Below are 15,814 nucleotides of genomic sequence, written 5' to 3' on the forward strand. Positions count from 1 at the left end.
TACAACTATAAGCACTCAATTTATCATGGCATTATCATAGTCCAATGGCTGGGTGCTGTGGCTCACACCTATAATCCCAGCACTTGGGAGGCCAAGGTGGGCAGATCACTTGAGAGAGGTTTAGACCAGCCTGGGAAACATGGTCAAACCCCATCTCTACACACAGAAAAAAAACTAGCTGGGCATAGTGGTATGCATCTGGAGTCCCAGCTACTCAAGAGGCTGAAGTGAGAGAACCTTTTGAGCCCTAGAGGTCGAGGTGCAGTGAGCCATGATCGCACCACTATGTTCTAGTCTAGGTGACAGAGCGAGACCTTGTCTCCAGGAAAAAAGAAAAAAAAAATCATAGTCCAGTGATAAAAATTGGACGTGTGTGCTACGGAGTAAGCCAATCCTTCAGAAGTATTTATGGTAACACACTGGAGATTACTGTATTAAAAAGGTAAAGGTTTAATATATATGTATATTAATTAGAAATTTTATACTAATTTATTCTACTCACTAACAACTCAATTTCACTAAATACTATATGAGATTATAAAAGCAAGAAATGAACATGGGAAAAAGGAGCTTCTTTGTCTTACTGCTGCTGAGATAATATGCAGAGTAGGTAAGAGCAAAAACTTTTAAATCCTGAACCTGGCACTTAAGAGCCGGGCACATTACCTAGTATCTCTGGGCCTTAATTTCTTCATTTGTAAAATGAGCATGATAATATGTTTACCTCATAGGACATTAAAATATTTAATATATATAAATACTTAGAATGGTGCACGGCACGTAAACATCCTGTAAGTATTAGTACTTACCATTACTGGCAAAAAGCAGTTTTAATAACAGAAATGAATGCCACTGTGACAACTCACTGCAGGCTCCACCTCCTAGGCTCAGGTGATCCTCCCACCTCAGCCTGCTGAGTAGCTGGGACTACAGGCACGAACCACCACACCCAGCTAATCTTTTGTATTTTTTGTAGAGAGGGGTTTTTGCCATGTTACCCAAGCTGATCTTGAACTCCAGGCCTCAAGCGATCCGCCAGCCTGGGCCTCCCAAATTGCTGGGATTACAGGCATGAGCCACTGTGCCTGACCTCTGCACCGATTTTTTAAAAGATTGGATAGCCCAGATAGTAAAGTTCCTTGAAGAAAAACAGTAACAAAATTTCATCTCTACCATAGAAACAAACAAACAAAGAGTCCCTATGAGATAAGCTAGAAAGTGTCTCAGTCTGAAGTTTCACAACTGTGTTAAATACTCACAACATTGTTTTGCGGACAAAAGGGTAAAGGCAGGATTATGCAGTAGGAAGAGGGCAATGGACTGGGACTCCCAAGACCCAGGCTCTGCCTCAAACCTGCTCTGAGTCTCACTATCTACATGGAAGAATAATGGCTGATCTGTGTCTTCAAAGAGTTGTGAAAATAAAATTAGATTTTTAAAATGTTGAAACTTTTCAAAAGCATGAAGTAAAACATATGCCAGACACACAAACAGGCCTTTAGAAGAAAAATTTCAACATTTCTTAGAAAAAGCGTGTGTAAAAATGCCATCATTAACTGAAGCTCAACTTTGAAAACGTTCCTAAAAGCAATATAAAACATTTTTGATTATGTAAATAAACAAATAGCAATAACATATTTTTTGTTAAAGAAAAGTCTGGGAAAAAACAGAAAAGTATTCCTAAAATAGAAAAGTACAAAAAATAAAGTTAAAATCACTAATGATTCCAAATCCCTAAATATAAAGACTTTTTAAGGTTTCGGCCTATTTCCTTTTCTTACATTTATAACCATCCCTTTATTACTGGATACTGTTTCCAGTTTTTCACCATTATACGCATTGCTGAGGTGACATCCTTGTATAATATGACATCATATTATGTCAGTACCTTTTTTAGAGCAGTGTATATATCCATCTCCACTTGCATCACAAATAAGTTAGATGAACCAATGAGCTGTTTCATGACATTTATACTGAAAAGGATAAATAGAGGGAGTGAGCTTATCTTTAGGCACAGGCTAAAGGATCCTGGTAGAAATAAAAGCTTTAAGTCTTTCTTGTAAAAAAATATGTGGAATTAAAAATGACAGCAGTCCTTCTGCCCAAGACAAAGAATCTTAGAAAACAATCTATCTGGATACAAGGATACTTTTAATTCAGATAGTGTGCTGTGAAAGGTCCTTTTCACACTGATAGGGAAACAAAGAGCTCTGATCTGCTGATTAATCAAGTTAAAGCAAGGTTCCAGTAAGATAACTTTAAGTATGCTCTGATAAAATGGCAGCCTTCCTCTTTTGCCTTCCACCACTCCACTTCTACGTTTCGTTTTGTTCTTTTAAAAAAGGCCAGGCATAGTGGCTCACATCTGTAATCCCAGCACTTTGGGAGGCAGGAGAATCATTTGAGGCCAGATGTTTGAGACCAGCCTGGACAACATGGTGAGACCTCGTGCTACCAAAAAATAAAAAATAAAAAAAATTAGCCAATCATGTTGGTGTGCACCTGTAGTCCCAGCTACTCGGGAGGCTGAAGGGGTGGGAAGGATCGCTTGAGCCCAAGAGGTGGAGGCTGCAGTGAGCCGAGACTGTTACCACTGCACTCCAGCCTGGGCAACAGAGCAAGACACTGTCTCCAAAATCAAAAAAAAAAAGACACTAAAACAGCTATATCGTCAAAGTAATCTTTAACCTCTAGGCTTAAGAGAATTGCTTAGTCATAAACTATGGTTTTAGTACCATTCAAGACAATAAGATCAAGAAACATGTGCTAGTTATTTAGAGTGAAAATGATATCACCAGTTATTTGTTTTGTTTTGCTTTTCCTTTGTTCTTTCTTTCCTTTGAGCCATAAAAAGCCAAGAGAGCACGTGGGTTTTTAAGAGGATCCTGCTCCTTTTTCAAAAAGTTCAATGAGAAATTAGAGTCATCCCCCTGTATCTGTGGGGGATTGGTTTCAGAACCTCCTACAAATACCAAAATCCTCTATGCTCAAGTCCCTTATATAAAATGGCATAGTATTTGCATGTAACCTATGCACATCCTCTCATATACTTTAAATCATCTCTAGGTGTTCTTACAGTACCTAATACAATGTAAATGTTATGCAATAGTTGTCATACTACATTGGGTTTTTTTGTTATTATTTTTTATAGTTTTTCCCCCAAATCTTTTCAATCGGCAGTTGGTAGAATCCACAAATGGAGAACCCACGGATAAGGAGGGTTGACTGTATTAAAGTGTTTCTAATGATTTTCAAATCAAACATTCTACGGTGATTTATTTATGCCTTGACATCACCAGGTGATGAAAGTCTCTCACACTTCTCTACCAAATTATCTCGTAAAGGCAAAAGAAAGGGAAAAAACCCAATAATCTAGGAGGTGGTCTAACCATAAAAAGTAACATTTCTATAAATTGTATCTTGAGAGTTCAAGGAAATTTGAATTCCCTCTATTCCATAAGGTATTTAAACATAAAAATATTTACCTCTCCCCCACCTCCTCCCCACCAAAAAAAAAAAAAAAAAAAAAAAAATCAGTAAAATTCACATTCTGGGAAGCTATGTAATGTTTGACTTTGGTTTTGTACATTTCCATCAGAATGTCACATACTCTCGGACACATTTGTATCCTTGTCTCAGAAGCACTGCTGTCAGGGAAATGCAAGCCAGAAAATGACTGTAATGCCAACCAGCCTTCAAAAGTTAACTGCTAGCCAGATTTTCTCAGACCCATCACAAATATCTTAGTCCCATTACTACAAATAAGCTCTTTGACAGCAAGAGACCATGACAAAATCATCTCTGCATCCTTCACAGCCCCTAATAATCTTTACATATAAAGGACAGTCAGGAAGTACTTGCTGCAGGAATAAATGGATAATATGCGTACTTAATCCAAAAAGCCAAACTAAGCTGGGTGCAGTGGTATGTGCCTATAATCCCTGCTACTTGGAGGCTGAGGCAGGAGGACTGCTTGAGCTCAGGAGTTTGAGTCTAGCCTGGGCAACATACCAAGGCCCCCATCTCTTTAAAAAAGAAAGGCTGCTCTGCAGCTTGGGTGGTGGGCAGGGTGGGCAGTCCTCATTGTCACCGCCATATTTCTTGTAGGTTTTTAGAACCCTGGAATCCATTTCTCACGGGTGACTGCGGTCCTATTATTCCAGCTTGGACTACATAGTCCACAGGTGATGGAGAAATCTTGGACCTCTGGCTCCATCTCCAGGACCTCTGGCTCTGCGCTGTGCTGCGTCTCACCAGGTCCCGCTTGAGGACAAAGGCGGCGCAGTTGACTGCAGGAGCCTCTGCAGCCCCAGCCTGAAGCCTGCATGGGACCCTGTGTGGCGCTAACAGGTTTTTTTTAGAGGAAGATTGATATTTTCTCAAAGAGAGGGGATGTCACTATGTTGCCCAGGATGATCTCGAACTCCTAGATTCAAGCAATCCTCCCACCTTGGCCTCCCAAAGTGCTGGGATTATAGGTCTAGGTTTTCCCAAATCTGCTTTTCTGGTAGAGAAACCCTGAGGACTGATTGGCTTTTGCTTGTCTAAAACCATGGCCTGTGAATTTGTAACATTCAGGGACATGGCCACAGACTTCTCTCATCAGGAGTGGGAATACCTTGACCTGGTTCAGAAGACCTTGTACCAGGAGGTGACGGTGAAGAACCATGGTAACTTGTCTCACTCTCACTGAGGCTGGAGAGCAGTGTCGCAATCACAGCTCACTGCAACCTTGACCTCTATGGCTTAAGCAATCCTCCTGCCTCAGCCTCCAGAGTAGCTGGGACTACAGATTTGGATTCAAGGTGTGAAATAATCAGAGATGGAAAAATGTACATTTATAGGAGACACACATTTGTTACTCCACATCAGAGAATTCATTCTAGTGAGAAAACGGATCAACATGAAAAGTTTTTGAAGGTAAAAAAAAAAAAAAAAAAAAAGGCCAAAACAGTTTCTTCAAACTTATTTCTCAATAATAAAGATGATTTTTAAAATATAACTTTTAAATTCTCTAACAGCCTGGCAAAACCTGAAACTTTTCTATAGTCTTATAACAGTAATGCATTTTTCAGTTAAAACAGTAGACATAATATCCATTATATTATTCACAACAAAGAAATGTTTGCACAGCATTTCTTCAGTTTATGGATGTAGTCAAGCCCTTTCATTAAATTGTTTGCTTTTTCATAATATATTTTTGTGTTCTACAAAAATGTTATGTACTTTAACAAATGATAAACAATATTTTAGGATGACTAATTATAAAGTTACTTGAAATTCAAATACCTGAGTTCTTTAAAAAGTTCAACATTCTGGTGAGTCATCAAATTGTTTAGAAGCCATTCAAGGCACCTGAAATTAAAATATATAATTATTACATTATATGCCATGTATTTACAATTTATTAAGTAGGACTTATAGTTAAAATAAAATCAGATTAATCTTGCCAGAACATGCTCAAAACTTTTAGCTTAACAATAGGAAATTTAGTATTATTTTTGTCAGTGGATATTATTAAGAGAATATTTCCTTTATATTAACGAGAGCATTTCCAGTTTTAAAACTTCATTTTGAGTTTGTGTTAAATAGTTTATTAAGGGGTCTGCATACTAGTATAACCTTCTTTAAAATCTCAAAACAGGTACTGCAACTCTCAAGAGTTAGAAGGACTGTCAGTCTATCAGGCCTACTTCTTAAACAATTTTAATAGAAAATATACTATAAAGTGCAGTGGCATGATCACGGCTCATTGCAGTCTTGAACCTCCTGGGCTCAAAGAATCCTCTGACCTCAGCCTCCAGAATAGCGGGGACCACAGGTGCATGCCACCATGCCTGGCTAATTTTTAAAATTTTTTGTAGAGATGGGGTCTCCCTACATTGCTCAGGCTGGTCTTGATCTCCTGGGCCCAAGTGATCTTTCTGCCTTGGCCTCCCAAACCACTGGGATTACAGGTGTTAGCCACCACACCCGACCAAGGTGACCATGGTTTTTATAAGCATGTATATAACCCACCTATGGTCACTTACAAAGAGGACACTTTTGAGGAATTTACTAATTAGTCCAAAAGTTAAAAGGGGCTTTTTATTTAATAAAATTCCATCCCCCTATCCTATTTTTCCTTAATTCTTTCTTTCTTATAGCTATACATTCTCTTAAGAAACTAAAGCAACCAAATTCCTAAAAGTGGGATAGGAAGAAAAACAAAAAAGGCAACTCACTTTTTCTTTACAGAATCTAATCCATAGGTCCCTGCTGATGTGTAATAGCCACATACAGTTTTCACATTAACTGTTTCCTTCATTGTCTCACCACACTGCTGTATTAAACCGTCCTGTAAATATAAATAAGCACTGGAAAGGCCCATTTCACGTGGGAAAAATTAGCTCTGACAGCTTTTACATATTAAAAAGTAAAAGAAAAAAAAAAGAAGGAAGAAAGAAAAGAAAGAAAACTCATTAAGTGCAGCAAACCTAAGTTGTTTTTTTTTTTTTTAACAAGTCCAATAAAAATACTGAAAAAAGTTCAGCAAGTATTCAACTAAATACTTGGAATTTGAAAATGGAAGGTGGGGGGTAGCAGTAAGGTAGAGAATGAATACTGCTATTCTTTTTCTTTTCTATTCTTCCCCTGTCTGAGACCTTTGCAAATTTCTTTAGCAGCATTTTGTCTGTTTTGCCATTTCTTTTTAAATTAAGAAGTCTACATAGTCAGTTAACCATGTGATGGGCCTAAACTAACAGTATGCATTAGCAGAAAGTGATCAAGTTTAAAATAACTACAATATCTAAGAGATAGACTTAAAACAAGTATATTATTATTTCAAATGATTAACATTAAAGTTTTAACCTAAAATGTTTATATAGGTTTTAAGTGAACTAACTTTAATATATGGAAAGAATACTACTTTTCATTCAAATTTCTGAAATACATTCATCATGCAGGTATATTAAGTTAAAGAGTTAGTAAATCATAAAAGTAAGCAGAAGGTGAATTTAGAACAAAATCAAAAGGACCAGAGTTAGATAATAAAGTATACTTATTGGAAGTAAGTATTGAAAGGATCAAAACATTTTGAAAATCAAATGATCTCAACCAAGGATATTTAGCAAGCTATTAATACTTCAAATAAATCAGTACAAAAATACCACATAAAAGTAAACAATTTTTTAAGATTAAAATAAAACATTGACTCCATTAGGATTTTAAACTTACCTGGAAATCATTCTAGACTCCTCCCCTTTCCTCTTAACATTTAGTCTATCACCAAGTCCAGTGGATTATCCCTGAATCTCTCTGGTATCCACTTTTTCCTCTCCAAGCTTATTGCTACTACCCTACTTTCCTCCCTTGGACGACTGCAACAGGTTTTTGTCTCTAATGCTGTACTCATCTTTCCTTCAATTCATCTGTCACATTGTTACTGAAGTATTCTTTCTAAAACATAACTTCGTCTTTCCCCTGATTAAAATATTCCAAAGGTACTGTGTATGCTAAACTTCTTAGCGATGTATAGATGTATTTTCATGATCTGGCTTCTGCCCCCCTCTTCTGCAATCCTTCTTATGTTTATGTGGGAGCCATGTTTCTGTTAGAGTCTTGAATCCTCCATTATTTCACATCACTAGATCTTAGTTTATTCTGTTCTCTCTGTCTGAAATGCTCTTCCTTCCCCTCTTCTTACTTTGCAATACAAACACACTTTCAACTTTCAAGACTCTGTGTGAAAACGTAACTTTCGTATGTGACACCACCAGGATGAACTGACCACTCCCTTCTTTATCCATTCACTAAATGCTACAGGATGATTATTATCATACCTATAATATTGAACAGCTCTTACTTTACCTTTGGGTTTGTATATCAACCCTTCCTCCCCTCTCCACACATACATACTATGTTGTGAACTTTTTGAAAGTAAGGATTACGTCTTAAGTTACCTTTGGCTTTCTGTGTCTAGTTTGACACAGTGCTCAACACACTTCTCTTAAATGAACAAATCTGTCATTCTGCCAGTAGATTAAAATACATATATGTGATTTATACACAATTCTTTCAAAATTAAGAGAAATTTAAATAGTAGGCATGCATGTTTATTTGAACCCATGAATGAAATTAATTGGTAATCATAAGCCATCTGCTTAATAGTCAAGTCATTAATGAAATCTGTAAATGACCTTAGACAAGTACGTTTTTTCCACATTATAGTCATACTAAGGTATCTACACAGAAATGGCCTGCATTCATTTTATGCAGACATCATGACTCCCTCGGTTGTAATAAATTGCTTTTGGTTAGGCATTTTAAATGATTTCTAATAAATGTCATATTTATACATTTCATTTTTATTTAAAAACTCCAAAAAGCTAAGCTTTATTTTTGTTTTTGGAGTACACACTTTGAGACAAAGATTATTATTCTGAACCTTTCTTCGAATAACGTGCATACTTACCAACTGCAGCAAACAAGCTGCTGCCAAAATGGCAACAACTCGACTGGGCTTTATCAAGACATCATCTCGATACAGTGAACCAAATGCAACCTGCAGTGCTGAAAGCAAGGTACACATGTAGGATGAAATAATATTTATATCTATTACAAGTATTATACAAATAACAACAACGACTGTCTTCACACACAAAGACATTCGTCTAAATGTGGCATGCACATAAAAGGATAACAGAAGTATCTCTTTAATTAAAACGCTAGTAATGGTTACTGGTTGACACTATTAATTTAATAACAAGGTTATAAATTTCTGTTTATTCTACCAAATCTAGCTGCATTCTTCTAACATGTAATCTTGACATCAGTGGTCACAACCAAGATGCCTTGGAAGAAGTTGTATAAGATACTCCTCAGTAGACCAATCGTTAAGTACAAATACGCAGACTCAAAGATAATCTTAACCCGGCTGCTTTCAGCACTCCACCACTGAGAAATGTGGTACAGCTCCTGAGTCCTGTCCATGCCACACTCATTCCCAGCCCCCACAGTGATCTATGCCTGTTCATCCTTCCTCCACTGCCACTGTTATGAATGTTCCACATGGTTTGCTTTGTAAATATTCTTTTTTTTTTTTTTTTTTGAGATGGAGTCTCGCTCTGTCGCCCAGGCTGGAGTGCAGTGGCGCGATCTCGGCTCACTGCAAGCTCTGCCTCCCGGGTTCACGCCATTCTCCTGCCTCAGCCTCCCAAATAGCTGGGACTACAGGTGCCCGCCACCACGCTTGGCTAATTTTTTGTATTTTTCTAAGTAGAGATGGGGTTTCACCACGTTAGCCAGGATGGTCTCGATCTCCTGACCTTGTGATCCACCCACCTCGGCCTCCCAACGTGCTGGGATTACAGGCTGTAAATATTCTTAACTAAAGTATTTCTTTGCCTTTGTATCGCACCAGGTACTTCCATGTGGACCACCAATGAAGGGAGCAGCAAGAGCACTGGAATGGGAATGAGGACAGCTGTAGTCTGACACAGGCTCACTAAACTGCTCTGAGATCCAAAATAAGTCCCTTAACTCCTCTGAGCCTCAGCTTCCTCAACTAAGGATTCTTTTAGCTCTAAAACAATATTTTTATTTATTGTTCCCAGAAAACATCTTCATACATAGGGAATAATCAGTATTATTTATCAGATTTTCTATGTAATTAAAAAAAAATGGTCATACTTTTCCTTCCTCCATCCTACATCTTCCATATCCCAGGTGGGCATATTTACAAAGATAAGTAAACAAACTGATAAGGCCCAAATGACAAAACAGATTAGTGATAAGATGGACAGAACTGATAAACTATGGTGTAAATCAACATCAAATTATCACCTTGAGGTGATAAAAGGAGTTTTCTAGACTACAAGGCTGGAAGGAATTATTTATCTTCTACCAGAAGAATAAGATTATGTTTTTACGATTTTTGCATAATAGTAATTATTGTGGTAGTTACCTTCTACATCAATGTTCTGGTCAGGAATCTCCAGTTCAATAATATTCATGCTGGATTCTTTCCAAGAACCACTGAACATACTAGAAAAGTAGCCAGACTTAAACAAAAAAAAAAAGTCAACGATTATCAAGTACTTTCTGTGTCTTCCAAATTATTTGCCCATTTCTAATTCTAAGCAACTGTGCTATCCATTAACTAAACTCATCCATTCTATTACTTCAACAGAAAAAGAACTGCCAAATATGTCCACAGGAGAAAAGAAATTAAGATAAGGACACTATTAGGTGTATCAAAATATACTTTTGGTTTAGTACTATTTTTGACAAAAAACTAAAATTCTTATATTACTATCTAAATTGAATTCATGTATATCATTTGAACCTGGTTAGCTTTTTACTCAAACTGTTGAATCTTTACTGTACACCTGAATGGCTATAAAGGACCAAACCAGTCCCAAGTCAGCAAAAACAGGATGATCGCCAAAGAAACCAGGGAAAATCCAAAATTTAGTTTAATGAGAAATGTCCAGAATGGACCTGAATTCTTGGAAAGGTACAGAATGAAGTCTTTAGGTATCTGCCAGATAGCACTCCTCATAATTAGAATTACTTTGAAATGGATCAAATATTAACTAATTTATTTAAAAATGTTACTGAGTACTTAGTATGTAGAAGGCACTGTGAATACAGCAATAAACAAAATCGATATTGTTTCTGTCCTCAGGGGGCTTATATTTTAGCATGTGGCTTGAATTATAATACAGCTTCCACGAGGGGTAAAGTTTTAACAGAGGTATTCTTACCCTCAAGTTCACAAAACTGCTTTCAGATATTAAAAAGAAACAACATGAATCATACCCTGAAGTTAAAAGCAATATTCTGATATAGTATCTGGGCAACATACTTCAAGCCAAAATAAATTTGTTTCAAAAACACATTTTAAAACATGATTAAAATGTTAGAGAAGGCAATTCATTTTCAAATACTTTTACTGAAAAATTTTATACTATGCTGTCTTACCAGTAATTATTCTCAAATGGTAAAGAGGAAAAATGTAAGTTCCAAAGGATAAAAACTGTTGTTTTATTTCTAGTGCCTAGAACAATATCTAGCTTATAGATTTAATGAAAGAAAATGAATAAAATATTTGGGCCATTAGAGCAACATTGTATTCTATTTTGAAAGCTCCAATTTTTTTTTTTTTTTTTGAGACAGAGTCTCGCTCTGTTGCCCAGGCTGGAATGCAGTGGCACGATCTCAGTTCACTGCAACCTCCATCTCCCAGGTTCAAGCAATTCTCCTGCCTCAGCCTCCTGAGTAGCTGGGATTACAGGTGCCCAACACCACGTTGGCTATGAAAGTTCTGAATTTTTAAAGTGGGGTGGCAGGTAGTAATATTTTCAGTACAGAAATCTACTTAGTCTATATACTTTTTGGTGTTGTCTTTACCTGCATTTTTCAGGAGAGAACTTTCTATTCACACTCAATGTGAACTACAAAGCAACATTTCAGATGAGTTTATCCAATTTAAATAACCATAAGCAAAATAAACACTACAATCTTAACTTTAATGTTAAATATTTTTTCCACAACTTTTCCCCTTTTATCAACAGAAGGCACCGAAAAAAGCATTTTATGAAGTAATGACAAATACGTAGTATTAGGCTAGTCTGATACTGAAATATCAAAATCTCTTTCTAGACCAAACTTAGTTTTCACTAACAATGTTTGCCATTTTTCTTACAGACTTATCAAATGAGAGGATTTAACCACTATGGTGTTCATGCAAAAGATTACTGTGAAGTGCAATGAGGAAGAACATGACTTAAGAGTTTCAGTGACTACCCTGTTACTCAAATAGAAAAAATACTTACTTGACATAAATATATTTTGTGTAAGCTCCATTCTTCTCCTAGAGCACAAATCTTAATGTCACTGTTTTCACCATTCAAAAATAATGTTTGATAAATATATTTAGATGTACTCTTTAATTTTTTCCTGTTAAAAGAAATGAAAAAGTCACATATTTATATAAAACTGAATGTTTTACTGATTTTGCATATATTTCTAAATACTCCTTTTATTCAATTTCTATTAAATAGAGTCAACTTACCTATTGTGTAAAAGGATAGGGGGATAGTATATATTCAAATTTTCTTGTGTCTAGAAGAGTACATAAGAAACTAATAATAGTGGTTATCTCTGGGGTCCTCTATGCACGGGAGAGAGAGTGGAGAAAGGGGGGCAGCATGGGAGGCAGACTTTTCATTACACATTAGCAATTTTGGACTAATTTAATTACCCATTCAATATATTAAGAAGTTAGCATGTTGATTTTTTGCTTATTTCCTTATTTAGAAACCAGCACTATGAAGGAGCTCAAATAGCGCAATAATCTGCAAGTAGGAAATGGAGAACAAGAGTAAACATTTCACCTACCCAAGTAATTTTAAAATAATTTACATTTAATCTTATTTTGGTACCAACCTATTCTTAAACTACTTAAAATGTTTTCCACCCACTGGACAAATGGTTTGCAACCTTAGATCAAAGGTTTTCTTTTCTTTTCTTATTTGTTTTTTAAAATTGTTTATTTATTTATTTTAGATGAAAGGTTTTTAAAACTGCTCAAAGGAGAAGTCTTAGGGGCCACCAAGGAGAGCTAAGGAGTGAACTGTGAGCATCCCATCTAACTTCAACCAGAGCAGCATCACCTATTCTATCTGTAAACATACTGGATTTCTGCACAGATTTAATTTAAAGGAAGACTTGACTAAAAAAATAAAGTTTGAAAATCATTGCTCAAAATGATCCAGTAACTAAGAAAAGGCCTTAGGCAGAGGCTGATCAATATCTTAAATTCCTGACCAATTCTGACAGCTTTCCTAGCACATAAAACTTTCAATCTCTTTTTAAAAATGAAGTAATTGTTTCAGATGACATCCTGAATTGGCGAATTTAACACCTGTGTACTTAACACCTCTTCCTAGCCGACAATAAAAACAGCACATGCCTTAGTGGTAACAGACTTGGGTTTGAGTCCCAGCTGCTCAGTTATCACAGCTGTAAAAAGAGGACATTAATAATATCCACTTCATTCGTTATGATGGGAAATCAAGAGACAATGTAGTTTCCAGTTCCTGACAGCAGAATGTACACATGTTGGCTTCCCATCCCTCCCCAAATTACATTAAAGATTAAGAGTACAAAAAAGGAATAAGTCCACACCAGGAAAAGGTGAGGGTAGGCTCATCACTTGATGAGAGATTTATACAGATCTGAAAGTTAGAAAACAAATTCAAATGAAAAAGAACAGTGACAGCCACAGCCAAAAAATACATTATGGAGGACTAGGATGGAGGCTAAGCTTATCTGCCCATTAGAACCCTTGGGAGAAAAGAAGGATGAGGTCTCAGGGAAACAAAGGCAGAAGTAAGAAGAGGGGCAGAAAATGGGGAAACTAGTGCCTTCTCCACTCTATGAACACAGAGTATAGATAAGGAGAGTACAGATACTGAGGCAAAAAGATTCCAAGGTTTTTCTAGAAATAGCACAAAGCTAATGGAAGATCTAAGGCTGTAGTGTAGCTGCTGGTGCCCAGACAAAGCAATCCTCATTCTGAAATTTAAAGAATCTGTGGCCTGTTCACTCCCAATCCATTCACCCTAAGTCATGGTTCCCAAACCGTGTGTGAAATTCACCAGTTCAGGATACCATCTGAACTTAGAGCACCACAGCCAACTCAGAGAGGCATGTGGAATATTTTAAATTCGAAGGAAACACAGTAACATCTTTCAGATACCATGCAATCTGCTATCATTAGGTTGTTTGGCCCTAACTATGAGGTATTTCTTTTGGACCAGGGGTGAAAATTACTAAAATATGAAATGTGCTGTGATCCATGAAAGCTTGGGAACCTCTGCTCTACAAAGCATGCCCCACCTATAACCAACTTCGCAGTCTTCTTACTCAAAGAACAGGTACATTGGAAATAGATCTATTTACTCAATTAAAACACCATACACCAGTTACTCCTTCTTAAATATAAGTGGACAAGCAAGGAAGGATCACCCAACATAAGGAAGAATAAGAGCATATCAGAGAGACAGAGAGACTCCCTCCACCCCTGGAAACATATAATTCAGGGAAAAGAGAGGAAAAAAAAACCCTCTCACCAGTATACCTAGAGATCTGAGATTATTATATTTACCCCATAGAATGCTATGATAAAGGATTACTCAGAACAAGAAAGAGCTTTTAGAGACTAAAGACATGATTACTGAAATTTAAAAAAACAAATAAACCAAAGAATGGTTTGTTTGTTTTTCTTCCTCATGTTGGGTGATCCTTCCTTGCTTGTCCACTTATATTTAAGAATGAATAACTGGTGTATGGTGTTTTAATTGAGTAAATAGATCTATTTCCAAGGTACCTCTTCTTTGAGTAAGAAGACTACGAAGTTGGTTATAGGTGGGGCATGCTTTGTAGAGCAGAGGTTCCCAAGCTTTCATGGATCACAGCACATTTCATATTTTAGTAATTTTCACCCCTGGTCCAAAAGAAATACCTCATAGTTAGGGCCAAACAACCTAATGATAGTGATGAAAAAGTTAAAGGAAATTTCCCAGAACATAAAGCAAAAAGACAAAGAAAGGAAAAAAGAAGAGACAGGCATAATCCAAGAAATCCAAAATTCAGTTAAGAGGCATCCCAGAAAGAGAAAATAAAGATAAGAAGCGAAAGGAAATTATGGAAGAGATTAATGGAAAAAAATTTCCCAAAACTAAGGTAGTATATGAGTCTCCAGATTATAAGGATCCAACAAGTACCAAGGCCATTAAAAGACCCACACTTAAGCACATTCTAGTTAAATCCCAAAATACCAAAGAAAAAGTTCCACAAGTTCCAGAGAGCAAAAATGGTCACCTGAAAAGAGAATTACACCAGAATCAAATTTTTCATCAAGACTGTAGGCCTGAAGACAATGAAGCAGCGTCATCAAAGATATGAAGAAAGTTACTTTAGATTTCCATACTCAGTCAGAGGATGAATAAAGTAAAAGAGACTAAATTTATATTTAGATATGCACAAATTACCCCCTTTTGCACCCTTCCTTGGAAAATACTTGAGGATGTATTAAATAGTTCCTAAAATAAGCGAGAAAGAAATGCAGGCTACACAAAATAGTGGATTCAATCCTAGAGATGGGGTGAAAGTAAGTCCCAGCATAAGAGCAGACAAATCCAGATTGGAACAGGAGGATGGAAGAGGTCTAGGTTTTAGAGAAGGATTCCATGAAAGTGTGTTTCAAAAGACTTTTCTGTGTTTTTTCAGAAAAACCCGAAGCCATGATGAAGGAATATTGTTATTTTGACAAGAGTGGGGGAAAGGCCATTATAAACTCTAGGACAATAAAAAAGCAATACAAAAAAAGGCACTGTCCAAATAAGATAAAAACAAAAGCAGGGCCTGACTTTAAGCACTTGATGGACTATGAGAAAAGATTCCATATGACTGTGAGGTTAGAAAAATTTCTCCCTTTGAACAGACAAGCAGTTGTGACACTGGACCCATCAAGTATGATTTATAATCCTAGCATACTACTTAATTCTTCTGAAACAATATTTACATAGTTATAACTATGTAATGTCGTTTCAATTTTTTAGAGACAAGCTATGGACAAAACACTCAAGATCTGGTTGTAGAACAGTGTGGGTTTTAACAGTCTCGTAAATGTAAAAGGAGAACGTGCAGTTGACAAAGGTATGAGGTGGAAGTTGGGCCTAAAAGCTAAAACTTCTCATAAAGTGGTCTGTTGATGTGGGAGAGCACACCAGACAACCTCAGGAAGTATATACTAGGGCCAACA

At 36.6% G+C, this 15,814-nt stretch overlaps 1 protein-coding gene across 2 annotated transcripts in view; it reads right to left on the minus strand.

Moving 5' to 3' along the window:
• The window catches only part of GMCL1 (germ cell-less 1, spermatogenesis associated), a 54,724-nt gene that overhangs the window by 31,789 nt on the left and 7,121 nt on the right, over nt 1-15,814 (minus strand). For both annotated transcript variants that reach the window (XM_024927722.4, XM_003830932.7), the window contains exons 2-7: nt 11,820-11,943; nt 9,947-10,043; nt 8,456-8,553; nt 6,225-6,337; nt 5,290-5,355; nt 1,889-1,973 (exon numbers count right to left, since the gene is read on the minus strand). In XM_024927722.4, coding sequence (XP_024783490.1) covers nt 1,889-1,973; nt 5,290-5,355; nt 6,225-6,337; nt 8,456-8,553; nt 9,947-10,043; nt 11,820-11,943 — 583 coding nt within the window. The remainder of the gene's footprint in view (nt 1-1,888; nt 1,974-5,289; nt 5,356-6,224; nt 6,338-8,455; nt 8,554-9,946; nt 10,044-11,819; nt 11,944-15,814) is intronic.

The sequence above is a fragment of the Pan paniscus genome, chromosome 12 (genome assembly GCF_029289425.2).
Source record: "Pan paniscus chromosome 12, NHGRI_mPanPan1-v2.0_pri, whole genome shotgun sequence".
Taxonomy (NCBI): domain Eukaryota; kingdom Metazoa; phylum Chordata; class Mammalia; order Primates; family Hominidae; genus Pan; species Pan paniscus.